The 24,649-nt window shown below is 48.2% G+C and overlaps 1 protein-coding gene across 5 annotated transcripts in view; it reads right to left on the bottom strand.

Moving 5' to 3' along the window:
- The window catches only part of CTIF (cap binding complex dependent translation initiation factor), a 198,128-nt gene that overhangs the window by 10,859 nt on the left and 162,620 nt on the right, over nt 1-24,649 (bottom strand). For all 5 annotated transcript variants that reach the window (XM_028748038.2, XM_028748039.2, XM_028748041.2 and 2 more), the window contains 2 exons: nt 9,418-9,573; nt 631-684 (listed from right to left, as the gene is read on the bottom strand). In XM_028748038.2, the coding sequence (XP_028603871.2) occupies nt 631-684; nt 9,418-9,573 (210 nt within the window). The remainder of the gene's footprint in view (nt 1-630; nt 685-9,417; nt 9,574-24,649) is intronic.

A 24,649-nucleotide genomic window follows, 5' to 3' on the forward strand; every position in this document is an offset into this window, starting at 1 on the left:
AGGGTTACAATTTATTTTATTTATGGCAGTAATACCCAGGGCCGTCTTTAGCTTTTGCGCCACCGGGGTGCAAAGATCCGCCCAGCACCCCCAAATTTAGTTTAGCCACCCCCAAATTAACTTTCGTTGAGCTTTTTTTTTGGGAGGGGGAAGCCAAAGTTGTTGACCTTTTCTTGGGGGGGGGGCAAACTCAAAGTTACTGAGCTTTTTTGGGGGGGAGGGCTCGTTTGCCTGTAACAACGGAAAAAACTGTTTTGTTTCTTGACTCATTGGGACTTTCGCTCCATTGCTTTTCACTGCCACCAATAGTGAGGGACCAGTATACAGTAGCTATACATTTGGCGCCCCCCAGAATTCGGCACCCAGATGCCCCGCACCCCTTGCACCCCGGGTAAAGACAGCCCTGGTAATACCCCACCTTTTTCTCCAAGCAGCTCAAGGTCTCCCAGGTCCCAGTCTATCCACTACACCATGGGAGGTGGGGTGCAAACAATTATTGGCCAGGCTCTTCCCACCCTCTTTCTCACCCACTGACTGATTTTCAACCATAGAGAGACCAACAAGAAGCCAAAAAACGAGGGGATCCATCTCCCGGCCTGTGTCTCAAGATGAAAATGTCAGTAATCCTACCTCCATTGCACAGCAAAGGACAGCATCTTCCTTTATGTCCTGAGACTGCAACAACTGTAAAAAATACAAGAAAGCAAAATCACACAGTGAGATGCCACTTAGAAAACCCTTTCATGTACTAGAGATTTTCCATAGCTTCCATATTAATCCATCCATTAGACTGAGGGGTGGGGAGTACCTGCGGCCATCCGGAGACTGCTGGACTTCAACTCCCATGAGCACCACCTAGAATGGTCAGGGAGGATGAGAGCTTAGTCCAGCAATGTCTGGAGGGCTGCAGGTTCCCCGCCCTTACCTTAGACCAGCCTCCCGCAACCTTGCACCCTCCAGTATGAACAATAGTTGTCAGGGACTGGCTGGAACCCTGAGGAGTGGTGACTGGAAACTGAGGAGGGGGGCACTGGGAGAAGTGGGTGTTGGAGACTGACTTGGAAGAAGGGGGTCAATGATCTGGGAGAGCCTGGAACAGGCGGGAGGCGAGAGGCAGAGGCAGAGGCAGGAGAAGCTGCAGAACTGGAGAGTAAAGAAGGGGTGTAGGAGGAGAGAGAGAGAGATCAGGCTGTTGTAGAGTCAAGGTCTTCCACATCTCCACCTCCACTGTCTCCTGGGACCAGGTTGCACACAGGCGCAGTCATGGCCTGCTTGCACGCAGCTTGGGTGGGCAAGATACATAAGCTGAGGTCTCCTTTGCATGTATACCCACAACATAACTGGCTGTGTTTAGCTATATAAATTCTTTATGCATCATATAAACATAACTCTTTTCACATTATCTAATTGAGCAGAAGCAATTAAGGACCAACATTTAGAACAGGAAATACAAATACAGTGGACGCTTGGGTTGCGAACGTGATCCGTGCGGGATGCACGTTCGCAACCTGCGTCTGCGCGGGTTGCGATTCGGCGCTTCTGCGCATAGAGCGATTCTGCACATGTGCGACTGCTGAAACCTGAAAGTAACCTGTCCCGGTACTTCTGGGTTTCGGCGGTCCGCAACCTGAAAAAACACAACCTGTGCTTGAAAATAAAACCCCAAGGTGGTTGTCACCGATGGAAGCGAAGGCTGAGAAAAAAATCAACATGGAGGCCAAATGGCCGAAATATTGGGAAATTTTGGAACAAGTGGGAGACAAACTGAAATTGCAGAGTTATGAAAAACTAAAAAAACAAAGTGCAAGATTGGCTTCATTATTATTATAATGGAGGCATACAATTTGGACAAAAAAATTGGATTCCAGATGGAAAAATCAAAATTGGAAACAGAACTGTTAGATCCCAAAACTAAGACTTTGTCAAGGATGTATAACTTGCTGTTGAAATGGAATACGCAGGATGAAACGGTGAAATCTGCTATGATTAAGTGGGCACAAGATGTTGGACATAACATTATGATGGCTGACTGGGAACAGTTATGGACTACAGGTATGAAGTTTACGGCATGTAATGCCTTAAGAGAGAATATTATGAAAATGATATACAGGTGGTACATGACACCAGTCAAGCTTGCAAAAATCTATCATCTGCCCGATAATAAGTGTTGGAAATGTAAAGAAACTGAAGGTACATTCTTTCACCTTTGGTGGACGTGCCCAAGGATTAAGGCTTTCTGGGAGATGATATATAATGAAATGAAAAAGGTATTTAAATATACCTTCCTGAAGAAAGCAGAGGCCTTCCTCCTGGGCATTGAAGCAGCTGTAACCCGAGGTATGACTGTAGATCAGTTCTTATATACGTAATGTCCAAATAGAAGCTTCTGTGTTCCATGTATGTAGAAATGAATCAGCTTTTTTAAATGTAATGTCCAGATAAAAGCTTTTTGTGTTCCACGTATGTCTTAGCAAATACATGTGTCAAACGCAAGAACTTTAAGGAGCAGTACTTTCAGGGTGCATGCCAAGGAGTAGCTGAGAGACGTAGGACGGATGGACACGCCTTCCCCTAACCTAATAAGTGCACTTTTGACAATAAAGAGCTAATTCCACTCTCTGGACATGCCATGACAGTCAGGGATGGTGGGCAAAGGTAAAGGTAAAGGGACCCCTGGCCATTAGGTCCAGTCGTGATCGACTCTGGGGTTGCGGCGCTCATCTCGCTTTATTGGCCGAGGGAGCCGGTGTACAGTTTCCGGGTCACGTGGCCAGCATGACTAAGCCGCTTCTGGTGAACCAGAGCAGCGCACAGAAACACCGTTTACCTTCCCGCAAGAACGGTACCTATTTATCTACTTGCACTTTGGCGTGCTTTCGAACTGCTAGGTTGGCAGGAGCAGGGACGGAGCAACGGGAGCTCACCCCGTCGCGGGGATTCGAACTGCTGACCTTCTGATCAGCAAGTCCTAGGCTCTGTGATTTAACCCACAGCGCCACCCACATCCCTGGGATGGTGGGTATTGTACTGCAAAACATGCTGAGGACACTGGGTTGGGGAAGTTTGCTCCAGACCTTCCCTTCTCCATGGCTGTCTTCTTGGTCCACCAGGGCCACCCAAATGTCTCTGGGAGGACCCCAGGCAGGGCAGGCTGGAGACAGCCACCCCTCACTGCTTGCCTCTTCTGCCTTTGAAGGAAGGAAATGGTGGGAGTCGAGTTAATCTCCTTCGTCAGACGAGGAGCGGCCTTTGCTTTTGGAGCTAGAATAACACACTGCAGATGATTCCTTGGCATCCCAAGTGGGAGAACCACCCAACCGGCAGACAGACTACATTTCCTGGCTGCCTGAAGCTGCACTAACTTTGTGAGAAGAGGATGTGTGACTTCATCTGAAGAACGCTGGGAAACACAAAGCACGAGAAAGACACACACACACACACACACACACACACACACACACAACCCGGGTGCAAGAGAAGGCATTCTGAAAGCTCCTTGCCCATCAAGTGATAGGGGGCCCAGTCTGTTTCCACGCATCCCCTATGGGCAGTGCTATGCCATCCGTGTTTACATTTCTCAGGCAGGTCACCCCAGAGCAAGGACAAGGAAAGGGAAGTGATGAAAGCAACACCATGTGAGTGACAAAGCCTCTTCCAAGGAGACGGCATTCGGCCTCACTCGTCAACTCTTATTGCTTCCCTCCCACATTTTAACTAGACCTGGAAATGGGAAGAGGGAGGGCATTTCCTCTGCCAGCTGGCACGGCATTCCTCTTCCAGGAGCAGCTCGCTGTGGGTTCACCGGTGGAGCTGAAACAGTAGCTGATCTGCAACGCTTACAGCTGATCTGCAACGCCTTCTGGCACTGCAGAAGGGCCAAGCTGCCATGTCTAGAAGAGGGTCAAATCCTGCCGCTGAGCAAACTACAGAGAAGAGTACTGTATAAAGGTGCTGGAGAGCCAGCGTGGTGTAGTGGTTAAGAGCGGTGGACTCGTAATCTGGTGAACCAGGTTCGCTTCCCCACTCCTCCACAGCTGCTGGGTGACCTTGGGCTGGTCACACTTCTCTGAAGTCTCTCAGCCTCACTCACCTCACAGAGTGTTTGTTGTGGGGGAGGAAGGGAAAGGAGATTGTTAGCTGGTTTGAGACTCCTTAAGGGGAGTGAAAGGTGGGATATCAAGTCCAAACAATTCTTCTTCTTCTTCTTCCACCACACCTTAAGGAGGCAGTGATGTACCTCCTGTTTAAGATGTCCTTCCTGACTCCAGAATTTTAGACAACTATCGGCTAGTTGCAAATGTCTGCTTTGGGGGCAAAGTGCTCAAGAAGGCGATGGTGCTTCAACACAAATGGAAGCCGATGACCTGGACCCATTTCAGTCTGTTTCCAGGCCCACTTTTGGCCCTGTGACAGCCTTGGGTGCTCTGCTTGAGGGCCTTTGTCAGGAAAGAGACAGGGAGAGCACATGCTTTTCAATATCTAGGTGAAGCTGCTGAGATGTGTCCTCAGGGGATCTGGAACGAGGAGGAACCAATATGCACTGTTCCTCTGTTCCACCTGAGGCAGGTGAGGCAGGATAGCGGCTGGATGTGGGCCAAGAAACCCCCCCAAAAAAACTGAATCCAGGGAAAACAGGTGCTATGGGCTGCAGGTTCTTGGGTCCATGATTTTGAGAAGATTTTCCAGATGTGATTGCGCTCCCCTTGAAAGAGCAGGTACACAGCTTGGGGTTGCTCCTTGATCCAGCTTTGTTGCTTGAGGCTCAGGCGATTTCAGTGGCGAGGAGTGCCTAATTCCAGACACTTTTGCCTTAACCACCCCCCCCAAGCTCCAGAATCAGAAAAGGATATATTTGGGCAGTGTGGGATTCTTCCCTGCATTTTTGGTCACACAGCAATCCGCAGTGCAGAAGGCAAGAGGGGCGGCAGTCTGCACCACACGCCGTGAAGTCTCCAGATCAAATCCTACCTCGACCATGAGCTCACTAGGTGGCTTTAGTCAAGCTGTTCTCTCTCTTATCCTCAGCTTTTCCACCTGCACTATGGGGATAATAATTAGGTAAAGGTAAAGGGCCCCCTTACCATTAGGTCCAGTCATGGCCGATTCTGGGGTTGCGGCGCTTATCTTGCTTTATTGGCCGAGGGAGCCGGCGTACAGCTTCCGGGTCATGTGGCCAGCATGACTAAGCCGCTTCTGGCGAACCAGAGCAGTGCACAGAAACACTGTTTACCTTCCCGCCGGAGCAGTACCTATTTATCTACTTGCACTTTGAGGTGCTTTCGAACTGCTAGGTGGGCAGGAGCAGGGACCGAGCAACGGGAGCTCACCCCGTCGCGGGGATTCGAACCGCCAACCTTCTGATTGGCAAGTCCTAGGCTCTGTGGTTTAACCCACAGCGCCACCCGTGTCCCCTGGGGATAATAATACTGGGTTCCTAAAAAGGGCTGTTGCAAGGATTCCTGAGATAATATACATGAAGTGCTTTGAAAAACGTAGCATTTTAAGAATGATGACGTTCAGTTTTCTAGTATGAAATGGGGGGGATCTGAATGTAGGGGACGTTTCTGGTGTAATGCTACAATGCCAAACAGAGCAGGAACCATTTTTGAGTTTTTGAAACGGTTTTGAGGGTGGGTTGTTTTTTTTAATCAAGTGGTGTATAAATCTTGTGAAATGAAATAAATGAAATAAATAAAGTTCTCCGCCTCTGGGCTACTGTGCCAGAGGAGCATGACCCCCACCCCCCAAGCCAATCTCACACGTGGTGGATGCCTCAAGTGACAGAGGGCCTTTTCAGTGGTGGCACCTAAATGGGCGGAAACTTCTTCCCAAGGGAGACTTGCCTGGCCCCATCATGTATAGGAAGTTATAGGAAGCTCAGCTCCTTAGGGAGTAATGGTGGTAACAACTAGGCCACGGGTGTGTGGCCTATACAGGGATTGGGAAATCTTATTTTCAGAGGGGAAGGGCCATAGCTCAGGGATGCAACCTCTGCTTTGCATGCAGAAAACCCCAGGTTCAGTCCATTGCATCTTCAGCTAGGACTGGCAACGACTCCTGCCTGAAAGCCACTGTCAGTCACTCAAACAATACTGAGCTAGATAGGCAAATGGATTGATTGGTCTAAGGCAGCTTCCTAAGATACACACAGACACACGAGGCAGTTTCAGGGGGCTTTTGGGAAAGCAGACAATTAATTTCTCCTATGCCCCACACCTCATTCTTGCAGTCCTCTAAACCGCAGCGAGCTTTTACAGTATTGCTATTTCGGCTGCGATTTCAAAAACAACAACCACCAAACAAACCGAAGTCTCTTGGGTAGCTGTGCTCTTTGCGATAAGTCCTGCTAAGGCTACTTTTCCTTTATTTGAAACACCGCATTGTTGCGGTGCTCAATGGCTGGGATTAAGCACACTCCCAAAGCTTTCTAAGAATGGAAGCAAACATGAATGGGGGAAAAAAAGTTAAACAAAACACAGATGAGAATGAAATGACTCAGGGAAACACTTCCTGCGGCTAGGTCGCAGTTAAACTGTCTGCCTTTAATAATATAAAACTCATGAGAGCTGAGAGGGTTAGTGCAAATATTCCAAAAAGTGCTCTTTTTTCTTCTTCTGCCTCCTGCAAACTTTAAGAAGACTCTGCAGTGAACTGGTGGCAGCGATGGCCTGAGGGTTAACTAGCAAAATGCCTGTCCTCTTCCCAGCATAGGGACTCCCTGAGCCCCACATCCAGCCCCACTTCACCGCTCCTCAGCCACCTTGCCAATTCCAGCCTGTTTACCCTGTCCAGTATGACGTCACAATACTGCAACCTGGGAGTCATCCCAAATTAAATTATGGAACCCTTTGCCACAGGATGTGGTGAAGGTCAGCTTCGAGGGCTTCAAAAGTGGATTCGAGAAATTCGTAGCGCAGAAAGATCTCTCAGTGGCTACTTGTTTCACTTGGCTAAGTGAAACCTTCCTAGTTCAGAAGCAGTTTTTGTTGTTGTTGTTTAGTCGTGTCCAACTCTTCTTGACCCCCTGGACCAGAGCATGCCAGGCACTCATGTCTTCCACTGCCTCCCGCAGTTTGGTCAAACTCATGTTGGTAGCTTCGAGAACACTATCCAACCATCTCGTCCTCTGTCATCCCCTTCTCCTTGTGCCCTCCATCTTTCCCAACATCAGGGTCTTTTCCAGGGAGTCTTCTCTTCTCATGAGGTGGCCCAAGTATTGGAGCCTCAGCTTCAGGATCTGTCCTTCCAGGGAGCACTCAGGGCTGATTTCCTTCAGAATGGATAGGTTTGATTTTCTTGCAGTCCATGGGACTCTCAAGAGTCTCCTCCAGCACCATAATTCAAAAGCATCAATTCTTTGGCGATCAGCCTTCTTTATGGTCCAGCTCTCACTTCCATACATCACTACTGGGAAAACCATAGCTTTTACTATACAGACCTTTGTTGGCAAGGTGATGTCTTTACTTTTTAAGATGCTGTCTAGGTTTGTCATTGCTTTTCTCCCAAGAAGCAGGTGTCTTTTAATTTCGTGACTGCTGTCACCATCTGCAGTGATCAGTAGATCTCCTCAAATGAGCTGCTGGGGAACATCACCACGGAGGACCTTACAGTCTTCAAACAAAAACATCTTGGAGATCCCGGGCCACAGGGAGGTTAGGCTGGCCTCAACCAGAGCCAGGGCTTTTTTGGCTGTGGCCCCGATCTGGTGGAACGCTCTGTCCCAAGAGACTAGGGCCCTGCAGGACTTGACATCTTTCTGCAGGGCCTGCAAGACAGAGCTGTTCCACCAGGCCCAGTCTGACCCCCTCCTTTGGTAATCCTCACAGAACTCTAGCCCAATGATTGCCATTTATTTGATTTGAACTGATTTTATAATGAACTGATTTTAGAATGCTGTATTATTTTACTGTTGTTAGCCGCTCTGAGCCCGGCTTCGGCTGGGGAGGGCGGGATATAAATAAATTATTATTATTATTATTATTATTATTATTATTATTATTATTATTATTATTATGAGAGCTTCTGCACTTAGGTCCAGCTTCCCATTGGCATCTGCAAGAAGCAGGGTGCTAGGCTAGATGGCTCTCTGGCCTGATCCAGCCCTATCTTAACGTTCCTAAATGTGTGTGTGAATAACGGTAAGAATGGAATTCAACCTAGCGCTAAGGTGAAAGTTCCATCGACTATTTCTCCTTGAGGGACAGAATCTTCTTCCCGTCTCCCAGCCTGCCCCGTAAATCTGTCCTATGGCTTCCAACAATCCTCTGGAGCAAATTTGGGGACCATGCTGGATTTCAGGCAGGAATCTCTCCCAATCCTACCTAGAGATGCCAGGGAAGGCAGATGTTCTACCACTGAGCTATGGCCCTTCTTCTCCAAGGCGACGAGGAGAAGGGGAGGAAGTCCTTTGTTTGCGAGTGGAAGTCGTTCTATCCGAGTAATTATTGAGTGGAATCCTGCCCTCAGCCCTGTCTCAGGATCCTTTCCTTGCTGCGACAGGAGACTGGACTGAGCCGAAATGGCTTTTGCAACAGTAAGCCTGCAGGGCAAAGAGCTGGCTGGCTTTTGCTTGGACCAATTAGATGACTCTTCCCCCTTCCCTGCTGCTGTTCCCTCGTCTCCTGCTCTCCTCCTATGGGCTCCCAGGTCGCCGCAATGCTGAAGCAACAGCAGAATTACGGTTCGGTGCAACTCTTAAATGGTACAGCCTCTCTGCCTAGCACCCCTATTCCCCTTGGGGCTCCTGAAATATTACGTTGGAATACTAAATCCATTTGCCCATAATGCTTCTCATGTGTATCCCTCCATGATAATCATTCCAAGACAACTCTCGAGAAGGGAGAAGTCGGGGCTGGGTGTTTTCCCTCCCCCCCCCTCCCTCCCTCCTTCTTTCCTTCCTTCCTTCCTTCTCTCTCTCTCTCTCTCCCTTCCTCCCCCCCCTCTCCCTTCCTTCCTTCCTTCTCTCTCTCTCTCTCCCTTCCCTCCCTCCCTCCCTCCCTCCCTCTCTCTCTCTCTCTCTTCCCCTCCCTCCCTCCCTCCCTCCCTCCCTTCCTTCCTTCCTTCCTTCCTTCCTTCCTTCCTTCCTTCCTTCCTTTCCTTCCTTTCCTTCCTTCCTTCCTTCCTTCCTTCCTTCCTTCCTTCCTTCCTTCCTTCCTTCCTTCCTTCCTTCCTTCTCTCTCTCTCTCTCTCTCTCTCTCTCTCTCTCTCTCTCCCTTCCTTCCTTCCTTCCTCCTTCCTTCTGGTTGGAACAAGCCCTTTGTTCTAAAAATAAAACAAAGGAAACTGGCGGAGAAAGGGTTATCAAGCGTTAATAAGGAAAAGGTGAGGGGGTGGGGCGGCCTGTAAGCTGCAAAACTGTGGCCCCATTGTCAAACATGTCGTGTGGCTCGTCACTGGCCAACCCCGGAGACACCTTACCTCCCTGAGGCAGGTATAGATGGGGCAGACGAGGACTCGGAAGGGCTCCGCAGTGCTGCTCCTCATGGTGCCAAAGACCTCGCAGAGGAAGGTGATGAAGCCCAGCCAGCGCTCCACGTCGCTCTGCTGCAGCTCTTCCCGCACGGTGAAGTCTTTCTGCAAAAAGAAGAAGAAGGGGAGGAAAATGTGAATGTGAATTCAGAATGTGGAGAGGCAATCTCTTCCATTACAAGGTCCCAGGAGCAGGTTGCATTATTAATTCTTCTTCTTATTATTATTATTATTCAATTCACAATTAATAAATTAAATTTGTATATCTGCAGGTCTCAGGGCTGTTACAACATAAAAACACAAAATGAAAAACAACAACTCCTTGGAAGATTAGCGAAGCACACAACGTGTGGGAACCAAAGCAAAATGCAAAGAGTTGAACCAGGCATAGGCAAACTCATCCCCTCCAGATGTTTTGGGACTACAATTCCCACCATCCCTGACCACTGGTCCTGTTAGCTAGGGATCATGGGAGTTGTAGTCTCAAAAAACATCTGAAAGCCTGAGTTTGCCTATGCCTGAGTTGAACCATGGTCTGTGCATCTTGGTGCTATATAAAAAGGCATGTTATCTACGCCAAGTTTTCTGGGGGAGCAAACGGGAGAAGCAGTAAGGTATACTACTTGTTTAATGAAGCAAGATCATCTCTGCAAAGAAACCCAGGAACCGAAGCCTATAAACAGGACAGGTGTGTCTTGTATGTACAGGTGAGTAGGCCCAACAGTGGATACAACAACTCCATCTCTCTGGAAGCCTCCTGACCTGCCCCTAGTCCTCTTCCTTAGAAATCCAACGGTTGCCACTGAAACCCCCAGCTTCTGGGGTCAACTGCTTATTGTTACTCTCGATTCCTGCAACCATGGACCACATCAATAGGTTTTGAAAGCTGCAATTTCCAATGCATGATCTGAGCTGCTTAGGATAACCACATGGATTCTGGATTATGGTTCAGGCAGCAAAACGAAACAGCTGTGCTAAAGCAAAAATAAGGGGGGGGGGCCCCCGAAGAGCCATGCATTCATTTGTGCGGGTTTTGACCCCGCCCTGTCTCAAGAGCCGCCAGTGGGAAAAACAGGGCTTTAAGGCAGAAAAACAGAAGGAAAACTACCCTTGAACCCCAGGCAAATCCCAGGGGATGAAAGCCCGTTCCATGAGAGTTGCTCCCGATGCCTTCATTTTCTCCCCCATGGAAATACACGATTGCATTTATATATATATATATATATATATATATATGCTTTCGTAGATTTTCACGGGTACAGGAATGCAGGTTTTGGTATATATATATATATATATATATAATCTTGCTAAAAAGTTGACCGTACTCTGATCATATATTATTTATTTATTTGTCACCTCATGAAAATACTTCTCTAGGCGACAAGTTGATGCAAATGAAATTAAAGCAATATTACAATTCCACACCAATAAAACTCGCCCAGCAATAAAATCAGCACGGCGTAAACAGCACGTCAGTCACTCAAAGATGATCATTAGCGGCAGAGCGTCCCTGCGAAAGATAATACTAATCCAGGGTTGGGGAGCCACCAGCGAAGAGGACACATCTGGTCTGTCAAGCCTCTGGCCTGTGAGGCTGTTTCAGCCAAGACATACCCACCTTGGGCAGGTAACAGCAGGGCTTGGATCGATCTATCTATCCAGAAACATCAAATGTGTGTGTATTTTTACCTGTAAGCTGCAATGAGTCCTTGTCAGGGAAAAAGGTGGGTTACTGTTCTTAACTAGAGTCATGCTTTTGCTAATGGGGCCTCTTGCTGCCGCTGCACCGCCGGCACACCATTTCCGTTCTCATCCTGGGGCAAAGTTCTCAACTCGAGGTAACTCTTCCAGGGTAGCGGAGTTTGTAACCTGAAGCTTTTGTAACCTGAGGTGTTTGTAACTCAAGGTACCACTGTATATCTTCTTCTTCATCATCATCATTGCCAAAGGGAGTGTTACACTTCTAAGGTGGTTGGCTGGGGCCCTTATTTCAGCCGAAGTACTAACTATCTGTGGCTGCATGTTGACGGCGAGTAGGAAAGAAAATAAAAGTGGACATGATTCCACAAACATGTGTACCTTACACACATACAACATGCACCACAGAAATGAATCCCTCTATGAAGATCCGCCCCATACATAGTAATTAAGCTTAAGAAAATCTCTGTAGGTTGGGGGCTCCCTATCCCTGTTCTGAACCAACAAGTTGCAGAGAGAGAGAAAGCAAAAGTCTATTGAGTTAATTGGGAACCGATTCCTAGCAAGTCTTGGTAGCACCGCACCTCTGATTGTGAACACTTTGGGCATGGGGAGGCAGCTCCGACATTTTGATGGGATTCCTCTAATGCCACCCCTTAGCCCATGGGAAACAGTGAGGCAAAGATATACTACAGAGCTGCATAAAACAATTCATTTGCTAGGGCACACAACTGGCACTTGGGCAATATGGGTTTGCTCTAAAATGTGGAAACGTTACAAACTCGGACAACGCACAAGCATATTTTAGGGCTGCGCTCTATCCATGTGTTTTGACTTTTCAGCTGAAAGCAGCAGGGCTCAGAAACGCCGGACATAGGCAGGATTGTGTCCTTGATTTGGTATTTCTTTAAACTCTGCTTCAGAAGGCAAGTCCCTATAGAAATATATATATATATATATATATAGAGAGAGAGAGAGAGAGAGAGAAAGTGCAAGGCAGGCACGCTTTTCATCTTAACTAACAAATTCCAGGAGATTTTATGTTTTGACTACGGCCAGAGCAATGGGGTTTGTTGCCAGCTCAAAGGCTTCAAATAGAAAATGCACCTCTCCATATTTATCACTGGCAATGGGCTGCCATTAGCTGTAAGTAGTTCATGCTGGGTGCTTTAAAAGCTGCTGTGAAGCTGGCCAGATAACTAAGAATATGTGAACTATAACACACCAGTGATCCTTGCTGGCTTTCCGTTATTTTAAGCTCTCCTCGATGCCAATAAATCCCTTCAAAGAAAATGTTCCTAATAATACAGTTATAAAACTCCCATTTACCTCAACGGCTATAAGAAGGGTCCAGATAGGACTTTGAGAAACTGCATGTTTAGATGCTGGTATGTGCATATATTAGCAACGAGGAGTTCACATTTTAAAGCAATCCAACCCAGCTCTCACTTCCGGGACTTTTATGTGGATCAGAATGCCATGATCAATCAGACTACGTACTTCTCAAAATCCTGTGATGATGTTTTGGTTAAAATAAATGGACAGAAAGAGACGGTAGGTAGGAGCCTGGTTTAATTAGCAGTAGCAACGCCTCACGTTTATATAGCACTTTCAGAGTGTATAAAGTACCGTATTTTTCTCTCTATAAGACGCACCAGACCACAAGACGCACCTAGTTTTTGGAGGAGGAAAACAAGAAAAAAAATATTCCGAATCTCAGAAGCCAGAACAGCAAGAGGGATCGCTGCACAGCGAAAGCAGCAATCCCCCTTGCTGTTCTGGCTTCTGGGATAGCTGCGCAGCCTGCATTCGCTCCATAAGACGCGCACACATATTTCCCCTTACTTTTTAGGAGGGGAAAAGTAAGTCTTATAGAGCAAAAAATATGGTACTTTACATACGTTGTCTCAATAATCCATACAACAACCTTAAAAGGTAGGACGGTACTATTACCACTGACATCAGAAGACCCCTGCAGGGTCTGAGCAAAGGTCCCACATCCTGTTTCCAAAAAACGGGCAGCTAAAAGTTTTCTGGGCACCCACAAAATACCGATTATTATGGTGGATTATAGTGGTTACTCCAGCCTTGTAAATAAGCCCACCAAATTTACTGGCCTGCATAACTGTCCGCTAGCTTGCTGGAAGCCGGTGGGAGAGGGGCAAAGCACTCTACCAACCTCCTCACTTGCCTGAATGGAATTCCGTGCTGCCGGGCTAGAGCTTAAACACAAGGCTAGTTTACTTTTCTCCCCGTTGGGGTTGTGCTGGACCCGGGGGTTAACCCAAGCAACGCGGTGCAGGACCGGTCCTGAATCCAAGGATTCCGCGAGGAGTCAGTCCGACAGGGCCAAGGCAGGAAACCGGGCAGGCTAGGTCAGGCCAGGCACAGGGTCTCAGGCAAGTTCTAGCAAACAGCAATGCTGCTCCCACAACCTGTGACAGGGTCCGACAGCCTTTTATCTTTGTCGGGGTAGCGGCCGGTCCTGATCCCCCAGCAACTCACCTCCCTGTCTCGCCCGAAGGCAAGCACTCCTCCTGCGAGTACTCAGGTCTCTCCTTCTCTCAGACCTCAGTCTCTGCAGCTCAGGAGACGTCGGTGGGTTACTAGACCCAGAGGCCGCCTCAGCCTACCCTGACCCAACCGGTAGTGGAGCAGCTGTAAGTGATGGCCCAGCTGAAGGCAACGAGGTAATCCCCGCATCTGGAGCCAGGTCAGGCTCAGGCCCCTGACTCAGCCCAGCTGGTGTTTGTTGCAGGGGAACCTGTGCAGACTGGGACTCTTCAGGATCAGGCCCCAGACTTGGTTCAGATGCCGCCTGAGGCAAAAGATCCAGTGCGAACTGAGACTCCTCTGGTTCCGAGTCTGAGCCCGAGTCCCAGGCCATCACAGGGGTAAGCACCCATTCACTTAAACAGGAGGAAGGAAAGGGTGCCGTTGGGAGAAATGGGGGTGGGTGGGGGGTGACCCCGCTCTCTCTGACCCCATCCATTGAAAACCAAGCCTCAGGGAATTTAGCCGGCCTGTCTTCCTGCACAGCCCCATGCATGGTCTCTTAGTCGTGCGGAGAGTGTGACAGAATGCTGGAAACCGGATTGTATATATAGACAGGCAGATATAGATGCCATTCAAGAGAAATCTGTGCATGTCATGAATTCATGCGCGCAGAAATCCGCTCATGGTTCTTATTACTGCGGTTGCTTTATGCAGCAGATTCTCCAAGGCCCTACCGGCCACGTCACAAATAGCTCAGCCAGGCAACCTCCGCTTCATGGTGCAAAATCCCCCTTGCTGTTAAGTTCCCCCGCCACCCCCATATTTCCACCCCCTCCCTTAGAAGCCCAAGGGAGGCAGCTGGAACTCCTGGGAGGCCTCTCAGACAAGTTTGCGTTGCGGTGTGAAAAGTCAGCCTGCTGCCAGATGTGAACAGAGCCAGGGCTCGGATGCTTCGAAAGGGGGGGGGGGCAGGAGGAAGTGGTCTCGGGGCAGCCCTACAAGAGAGCTGCGGGGGCTCCTGGATGGAGACCCGACAGTTTAGCAGCCTGTCTCACATGTATGTGGTAATGTGCTCGTGACACCGTCCGAACAGGTTTGCAAGGAACTGCGACTTCACAGCAATTTGTCAGACAAAGAAATCAGGGAAGCAAACGCTATACGGTCATACCTCAGAAGTCGAACGGAATCCGTTCCGGCAGTCCGTTCGACTTCCAAAACGTTTGAAAACCAAAGCGTGGCTTCTGATAGAATTCAGGAAGCTCCTGCAGCCAATTGGAAGCCCCGTCGGACGTTTGACTTCCAAAAATAGTTCGCAAACTGGAACACTCACTTCCGGGTTTGCGATGTTCAGGAACCAAAACATTTGAGAACTGAGCTGTTTGAAAACTGAGGTATGACTGTATATAGGTGTGTCTGCCTTCTGTCTTTATTTATTTATCGATCGGGATTGATCTATCCATCCATCCATCTCCACACAAACCCGAAACTCGAACTCAGCCCCATTTTGAGACGAGGTGCCCTTCCACAATGCTGGTTTGTAATTTGCCCTGTTGTTTTGTGGGAAGGCATTCCAACAGAAGCGGAAGGCGGCGATGCAGCAGAGGGAACAACTCCATGCCAATTTGTATAGTATAAAACTGCCCTCATGTGCCGCTCCTAGGAATTTGCACGGGTCTCATGTAGATGAAGCGCCCAGAGCGTAGATTCACTTGTGTGTGTAGGGACACCGTTTTCCACAGCAGGCACTAAAATGCCTGAGGCAGGCCCTGAGAGTTGGGGAATCCACCTTGGATGAAGAGTGGGCCATGCCAGAAGAAGAAGAGTTTGGATTTGATATCCCGCTTTTTCACTACCCTAAGGAGTCTCAAAGCGGCTAATAATCTCATTTTCCCTTCCTCCCCCACAACAAACACTCTGTGAGGTGAGTGGGGCTGAGAGACTTCAGAGAAGCGTGACTAGCCCAAGGTCACCCAGCAGCTGCATGTGGAGGAGCGGGGAAGCGAACCCGGTTCACCAGATTACGAGTCCACTGCTCTTAACCACTACACCACACTGGCTCTCAAGCTACTTGCTCCCAAGACGTTCAGACACTCAGCAACAAAGGAGGAATGGGGAGGGGGGAAAGCCCCAACTATTACCAATACTGTAAATATAAGCACATGGGAACAGCTGGATCATGCCAGTGATTCATCGAGTCCAGCATGCTGTTCTCATAGTGGCCAGACAGATACCTATGAGAGGACCTGAACACAACAGCCCTCCCCTCCTGCAGTTCCCAGCAGTTCAGGAGCATTGCTGTCACCAATAATGGAGGAAGAAGATTACCACTGGGTTTTCCGTTCCTTCTCAATTGGAGAGCCCATATAATCTCTCTCTCTCCAAAGGGCCCCGGAGAAAACTTACACGCACATCTGCGAAGGAGCAAGCTGGCTGCTGAACATCTCCAACACCCTCTTTCCAAGCTCCTTCCTCTCTCACGCACAAACATGCTCGCTACGTCTTCATTTCAAGGCAGAGGTGCCAAGGAGTCTGGTGGGTGCCTTCGGGTCAGCAAAAACGGAGAGCAAGTAAGAGAGTGGGGCTCTGCGAGTGTCGGCATTTCCCCTCGCAGCCTTCTCGGCAGCCGCTGGTCTTTCACAGAAGAGACGTAACCCGATGAGGAATGCGCACAAGGACGCTCCTGTTGAGTGCGTCCACCACACACCGCTTGCACCCACTTCGTATTTCGCATCTCTTCGTCCCGTTGGCCCTCAGCTCAGCCGAGGAAACTGTCCTATAACGACCCAGACCCTAGATCCATGTTAGTAGCTCAGTGCTTTCTGCACCAGAGGTGAGCTGCTTGTGGCCTCCTGGAAGCTCCAGCCAGCATGGCAAATGGTCACAAATGGTGGGAGATGCAGCCCAGCAACATTATGACAAGCCCACCCTTGGTCTATACTGGCTAGCTGTGCCTCTCCAGAGTTTCAGACAGGGGACATTTCCAACCCTACCCAGAGACTGGAACATAGGACCTTCTGCATGCAAAGAACAAAGAATAATAGAGTTGGAAGGAATCCACAAGGGTGCTTAATCCAACTCCCTGCTCTTCTACTGAGCTATGGTAAAGTTAAAGGACCCCTGGACGGTTAAGCCCAGTTGAATTCGACTATGGGGTGCGATGCTCATCTTGCTTTTCAGGCCAACGGAGCCGGCGATTGTCCACAGACAGCTTTCTGGAACTTCTATTTGGGGACTTCCCTGGCTTTTTTCTGGCCCACGTAGGACCAGTCTGGAAAGTTAGCTTTGGTGAAGACTTGACGTTTTCATCCCCCCAAAAGTTTTTGATTTGAGTTTCCATTGAAATGAGGTTGTATTTTAATGTTTTAATGTTGTATTTTAATCTTGTTTTTAAGTTGTATTTCAATCAATTTGTTTTTATATCGGGTGTTAGCCATCCTGGCTGGGGAGGGCGGGGTATAATAATAATAATAATAATAATAATAATTCCGTGATGGAAGCGAGAGAGCACAGAAATGCTGTTTACCTTCCCACCACAGCAGTACCTATTTATCTACTTGCTAGGTTGGCAGGAGCTGGGACAGAGCAACAGGAGCTCATCCTGTTGTGGGGATTTGAACTGCTGACCTTCTGATTGGCAAGCCCAAGAGGCTGGGTGGTTTAAGCCACCTTTACCCATGGGGAAAATTTATAATTCATCTTAAAAACCACTGCAAAAGGTTAAAATCGTTGTAACACTTGTAGTTTAATGGTGAATTTTTGATATAATGGAGATGTAAAAAATTTGGATTATAATAAAAGACACAGGAGGGAATGGTTAACAATAGGGGAAGCCCAGCCAGATGGGCATGGAATAAATTATTATTATAATTATTATATAATAGGAACCCACAAAGGAGAGGAGGGAAGTCCAGGAGATTCTTTGGACTTTTGTTTTTATGGTGTATTCTGGATATGTGATCGTGCAACTTTGATTTGAAAAACCAAATAAATAAAGGATAAAAAAGAAAACAAGCTGTCAGTGTTGACACCTTAACAAAAAATAAATAAAAACAAAAATAAGCCACCTTTACCCTTTGTTACCAGAGGTGGGAATGACTACATGGCCAGAGTGGTAATAACTAAGCATGTCATGAAATCTGAGGTGCTGTGTTAAATGGCAGACTCTGTTTAGCTGCGGTGACAAAATGCTACTGCAGGTCACATCCTCTGTGAATTCATCTAATGCTGTCTTAAAGCCCCTGGCTCCAGTTACTGGCAGGGCAGCTAGTTGTGCAAAATCAGCTGGCAGCTTCGGGTGGGAATGCTGGCAGAGTGGAAAGGACCCCATTTCCAGTTCCAAGTGTGGAGCCCAGAGAATAATAATAATAATAATAATAATAATAATAATAATAATAATAATAATTTATTTATACCCTGCCCACCTGACTGGGTTTCCCCAGCCACTCTGGACGGTTTCCAACAGAATATTAAAATACAATCGTCTATTAAACATTAAAAGCTTCCCTAAACAGGGCTGCCTTCAGATGTCTTAAAAAAGTCTGGTAGTTGTTTTTCTCTTTGACATCTGGTGGGAGGGCGTTCCACAGGGCGGGTGCCACTACCGAGAAGGCCCTCTGCCTGGTTCCCTGTAACCTCACTTCTCACAGGGAGGGAACCGCCAGAAGGCCCTCGGTGCTGGACCTCAGTGTCCGGGCAGAACGATGGGGGTGGAGACGCTCCTTCAGGTATACTGGAGAAGCATCAGGTAGTGTGGTGTAGTGGTTAGAGCGAAATATAGGGCCACTGCCTTTAAAACACTTGTAGCCAACCCCTCATAGAACTACAATTCCTAGCACTCTTAAACTACAGTTCCCAGAATGGGGGGGGGGGTGTATGTGTGTTAATGTGCTTTAAAAGTATGGTGTTTACACAGCCTAGGTTCAAATCCCCACTCACGTATGAAGCTCCCCAGGAGAACATGGGCTGTTCACTCCCTCCTGGACTAACCTACCTCACAGGGTTGTTTTGAGGATGAAATGGGGAGCTGGGAGAACGAAACTTGGATGCAGCCCTTTGGTAGGATAGGGTCCATAATTTGTAGATTTCTGCAATTCAACTGCACCTCTGAATTGCAGTGTCTGAAACTCCCATTGTTCCAGGCGCATTTTGTGACAGGGAATTTCATTAGCACGAGCCGTTTCTGAACTCTGGGAGCAGGACTGCACCAAAATTTCAGATTAAAACTGCAGACTGGAAGGAAAGGAGGGGCTTTTTCTGCCTCCCCACTTCCAGCCACTCTCTGAAGACTGGAGAAGAGACCCCTCTTAAGAATATTAGGGGGGTGGGCAGGGGAAGGACTAGACCATGCGAAAAATGAACATAACATTCTAGCTGGAGTTCATTCATTTTCAGCGCTTTGTATTCTTGTGAATAAATAAGCGAGCCTAGACATTCCGTTGTCGCGCCCATAAACCTAGCTTTAAGATTTAGCTCCTAGCTTTCATGTCTCTGTTTCTAACACAGCTGAACTACCTGCGGTGGCTGTAAAATATATATTGCACCAGCGCATTTGACAGGTACGGAAGACGCATGCATGCAACAGCATTAAGAAGCTCTTGTCTTGTCTGTTCACACACTGATGCTTGCACCGAAGGCCGGAAAGTTTTGCAATCCGAAAAAGCAGGAGAGGATGTAACCAGAAGCGGCCGTGTCCCCTGTCACATGCAAGCAAGTAGGCCGTGGACACCACGAGCTGGAGTTTGCCAACAGACCGCATTCTTCCTTTAAGCTTCACACTCGCAGGGCGTCCATTTTATAAGGCCGAGGTGCCGAGGAGTCTATGGGGAGCTGCCAAGTTTGGAAAGAGAGATGCGAGAGAATCTAAAAGGGTAGAGGGGAGGGGGAGGGAGGGAGCGAGGGGGTGGGGATGCAAAGGGAAGGTGCCATTCATGTGCACTTATCGGGGGTCTTCTTCCTCTTTCGATACTTTTACGATCGATCGTAAGCGCAAAATGCCAGCAATGTCAGCCAGTGTCGGATTTACGTATAAGCTAAGCAAGCTATAGCTTAGGGCCCCACTCTCTTGGGGGCCGCACAAAATATTATAGGAAAAAACAACAACTGGATGTACGTTTCCAAAATATACGATTAAAAACAAATAAACTAAAACCTACATACAGCAACAGTGTTTTGTGCTGTGTAGGCTCCTATGATGTAAGTAATGGGCCCCCAATCATTTTAAGTTCGAGCTTAATAATTATATCACTATTAAAATACTTCTTCTTAATTGTATTTCAGTTCAACAATTACTTTGATAGAATACGTATTTTTGTTATGTGCAAATGGCTTTAGATACCTGTTGGGTCCATAAATTGCCATATAGCATATATTCAACACAAAAAAACAGTGACAATTTGTTGTTGACAAAGGACAGCTGGACATAGAAAGGGCCCCATTGCCTGCAGTAGCTGAGGGCCTCATCAAACCTAAATCCGGCCCTGGGTGTCACAGACAGAATGAATCTAGGTTGCGGTCACCACAGGGGAATAATAATAATAATAATAATAATAATAATAATAATAATAATAATAATTTATACATTGCCCATCTGGCTGGGTTCCCCCAGCCACTCTGGGCGGCTTCCAACAAAATATTAAAAATATAATAAAACATCAAACATTAATAACTGCCTTCAGCTGTCTTCTAAAAGTCAGATAGTCCAATAACTAAAATTATTATTATTTCTGAAGGCAGCATCCGGCCTGAAATCTCACCTTGGCCATGAACTCAGCAGACGGCTTAGGCAAACTGCAGAATAAGGTGACTTCGTTTCTCACCTGGCGAGTTCTGAGCTCCCCCCCCCCTTCAAGGGCACTCGAAGAGCCATGGCTGAGTGGCAGGACACCTGCTTGGCATGCAGAAGGTCCCAGTTCAATCCCCAGCAGCTCCAGGTAGGGCTGGCAGGGGGTTGGACTCTAGAGATGGCCCTCGAGGTCCCTTCCGACAGTTCTAAGATTTTGTGACACCTGCCTAGAACCCCAGAAAGGCACAGCCAAGCAGTGTAGACACTGGTGACCTAGATGGACCAATAGTCTGACTCGGTACACAGTGGCTTCCTATGTACTGCAATGTGAATCAGAGAAATGTAGAGTTGGAAGGGACCATGGGGGGTCATCCAGACCAACCCCCCCTGCAATGAAGGCGTACACATACTCAGATGGAGAAAGTGCATTTGGCTCACACACATACACCGAAACACTGCGTTGCTGAAGGATCTGCTGCATTCAGTGTGAGAAACTCAAGTATATAAGCTGGGCACCAAATGGAACCTCGAATCTAGGTTGCAGTCGCCACAAAGGAATATAATACTAATACTATTATTCATTCATTCATACCCCGCTCATCTGGCTGGGTTTCTCCAGTCACCCTGGAGGTATTATAGAAATATAATAAAACACCAGACATTAAAAACTTCCCTAAACAGGGCTGCCTTCAGATGTCTTCTAAAAGTCAGGTAGTTGTTTATTTCCTTGACATCTGATGGGAGAATGTTCCACAGGGCAGGTGCCACTACCGAGAAGGCCCTCTGCCTGGTTCCCTGTAACTTCGCTTCTCGCAGCGAGGGAACCGCCAGAAGGCCCTCGGCGCTGGACCTCAGTGTCCGGGTAGAACGATGGGGGTGGAGACACTCCTTCAGGTATACAGTGGTACCTCAGATTAAGAACTTAATTCGTTCTGGAGGTCCGTATAACCTGAAACTGTTCTTAACCTGAGACACCACTTTAGCTAATGGGGCCTTCCACTGCTGCCGCGCCGCCAGAACACAATTTCTGTTCTCATCCTGAAGCAAAGTTCTTAACCCGAGGTCCTATTTCTGGGTTAGCGGAGTCTGTAACCTGAAGTGTCTGTATGCTGAAGCATATGTAACCCAAGGTACCACTGTACTGAACCTTCACGTAGTCACAACTGGACCGGCGCCAGTAGCAAAATGCGCCTGGCACCTGGCTAATTTCGAACACTGGTTGCCTTAGTTTACTTTTCAACAGCCTGTGTCTGCTGCACCAAAATGATGAGCGGGGCCGGATCAATATTTGGAGGCTGGCTAGCTTAGAGAACAAAAGGCAAGTTTTGCCTGGTGTGGGGAGAGTGGAGAGGCGTTTTTCTCCTCCTCTTGTATAATACTAGATCCCATTGCCATCCAATAAAGCTGAATGGTGGGGAATTCAAGACAGACAAAAGGAATTACTTCTCCATCCGACACCCAGTTAAAACTATGGAACTCGCTTATGATGCCAGCCAACTTAGGCAGCACTAAAAGGGCATGAGACAAATTCACAGAGGATAGGAGGATAGCAATGGCTTCCCCCAGGATCAGAGGCAGTATGTCTCTCAATACCAGTTGCTAAAGGTACCCCTGCCCGTACGGGCCAGTCTTGACAGACTCTAGGGTTGTGCGCCCATCTCACTCAAGAGGCCGGGGGCCAGCGCTGTCCGGAGACACTTCCGGGTCACATGGCCAGTGTGACGAAGCTGCATCTGGCGAGCCAGCGGAGCACACGGAAACGCCGTTTACCTTCCCGCTAGTAAGCGGTCCCTATTTATCTACTTGCACCCAGGGGTGCTTTCAAACTGCTAGGTTGGCAGGCGCTGGGACCAAGCAACGGGAGCGCACCCCGCTGCGGGGATTCGAACCGCTGACCTGACGATCGGCAAGCCCTAGGCACTGAGGCTTTTACCCACAGCGCCACCCGCATCCCTACCAGTTGCAAGGGACCAACGAATAAAACATGCCTGCACAGCTGCATTGCACTCAGGCTGTACTTAAGTGTATACCTGAGTGCGTGCACACCAAAGTCAAGATGCACATACTCAAGAGCAGGGGTCAGCAAACTTTTTAAGCAGGGGGCCAGTCCACTGTCCCTCAGACCTTGTGGGGGGTCAGACTGTATTTTGTAAAAAAATATATGAACGAATTCCTATGCCCCACAAATAACCCAGAGATGCATTTTAAATAAAAGCACACATTCTACTCATGTAAAAACAGGCTGATTCCCAGACCATCCACGGGCCGGATTTAGAAGGCGATTGGGTCGGATCCGGCCCCTGGGCCTTAGTTTGCCTACCCATGGGCAAGAGGTTTAACTTCCTCCCTGAAATCTTTTAAAGCAGAAGCTTACCAAGCTAGAACTGGCCTCTCCGAGGCACCATTTTTTAAGAGGCTTGGGATAAGATATTTTAGCGAGACGGTTCTGGGTGAGAGTCAGCAATGCTCCTAGGAGCATTCCATTCTCAAAAGCAAGAAAGCAAAGCTCAAAGCCACCTGTCACAATTCTCCTTTTCAAAAACTACTGCAGTTTTATTGATGCAGGAGACCCACTGTTTGTACTGAATCAAAATAATTTGTGTGCTTTGCACTTATACCTAGTACTGAGGCCTGGGTAATTGGTTGTAGCTACCGTCACTGTTTGTGTAGAATCAATGATCCAGCGACCTATGCAGGTAGTTCTGAGGAATGCTAAGAAATATGAGAGGTGAGACCTGCGATTAAAGCCTAATGTCCGCACAGGTAGTAAGTCTTGCGCCTGGGCTTGCAGCACATACACACACTTTCGTGACAGATTGTGCTTCCATGCAAGAAATCCCCTGTACGTTAGAAAAGTAGTGCATCAGGGAGACGGGGCTTAGCCTAGGTTTGTCCCTGACGCACTAGCTTTCTAACTGCGGGGAGCTGTCTCACACGGAGGAGGCATTCCGTCACGTTGCACTCCTCCTGCCAGCACCCCGAAGTGGCTCAGCCCAGATGCAGAAAACAAAGGGAGTCGGCGGAAAGACCGAAGCCGTAGATATTTGAGGCGGCAGGGCAGTGCGAGCAATTGCAGGCTCTTTTCTAAATTCTTTTGGTCGCAAAATGACAGAGGGGAAGAGAACGCAGCAACTGTTTAGTCTGCGAGGGGGGGGGCTGACCCGGGAGCTGGGAATATGCTGCTGTTTGGCTGAGGACTTGAGACCAGCCAGTTACACCTCTTTCCATTCTTACCGCTCCGCTTTGCTTCATCCTGCCTTCGCTTATCTGCCTCTCTGATGCAAGCCAAAGCCCTGGCCCTGCCATTAGCCCCCTCAGGAAAGCATTGTCCCAGGGCAGGGTTGAGAACCTCTGCAGGGAATCTCAGCTAAGGCATCCATGACAGATATCCATCCAACCTCTGCTTATAAGCCACCAAGGAAGGAAAGTTCCCCACCTCTCTAGGGAGTCTGTTCCACTGCTCCGTAGCTCTTAACATCAGAAAGTTCTGTCTGATGTTTAGTTGGAACCTCTTTTCTTGTAACTGGAACCCATTGGTTGGGGCCCTAGCCTCTGGAGCAGGAAAAAACAAGTCCATGCGACAGCCCTTTAGATACAGTGGTACCTCAGGTTACATACGCTTCAGGTTACATACACTTCAGGGTACAGGCTCTGCTAACCCAGAAATAGTGCTTCAGGTTAAGAACTTTGCTTCAGGATGAGAACAGTAATTGTGCTCCTGCAGCAGCAGGAGGCCCCATTAGCTAAAGTGGTGCTTCAGGTTAAGAACAGTTTCAGGTTAAGGACGGACCTCCGGAACGAATTAAGTACTTAACCCGAGGTGCCACTGTAGTTTGAGATAGCTATCATATCTCCTCTGTCTCCACTTTAGCAGGCTAAACATACCAAATTCCCTCAACTGTTCCTCATAAGGCTTGGTTTCCAGACCCTTGACCCCCCCCCCCCGATTTCTTTTTTAATCATATAATTTCAGAGTTGGAAGGTACACCAGTGGTCATCTAGTCCAGCCCCTGAAGCGCAGGAATCGTGGCTAAAGAATACCTGACAGATGCTTGACATACAGCAGTGTGCCCACCACAGTAACATCATGCTTTCTTGTGGGCTAGTATATGTACAGTGGTGCCCCGCAAGACGAATGCCTCACAAGACGGAAAACCCGCTAGACGAAAGGGTTTTCCGTTTCGGAGGCGCTTCGCAAGACGAATT

This window comes from Podarcis muralis, chromosome 11 (genome assembly GCF_964188315.1).
Source record: "Podarcis muralis chromosome 11, rPodMur119.hap1.1, whole genome shotgun sequence".
NCBI classification, from domain to species: Eukaryota; Metazoa; Chordata; class Lepidosauria; order Squamata; family Lacertidae; genus Podarcis; species Podarcis muralis.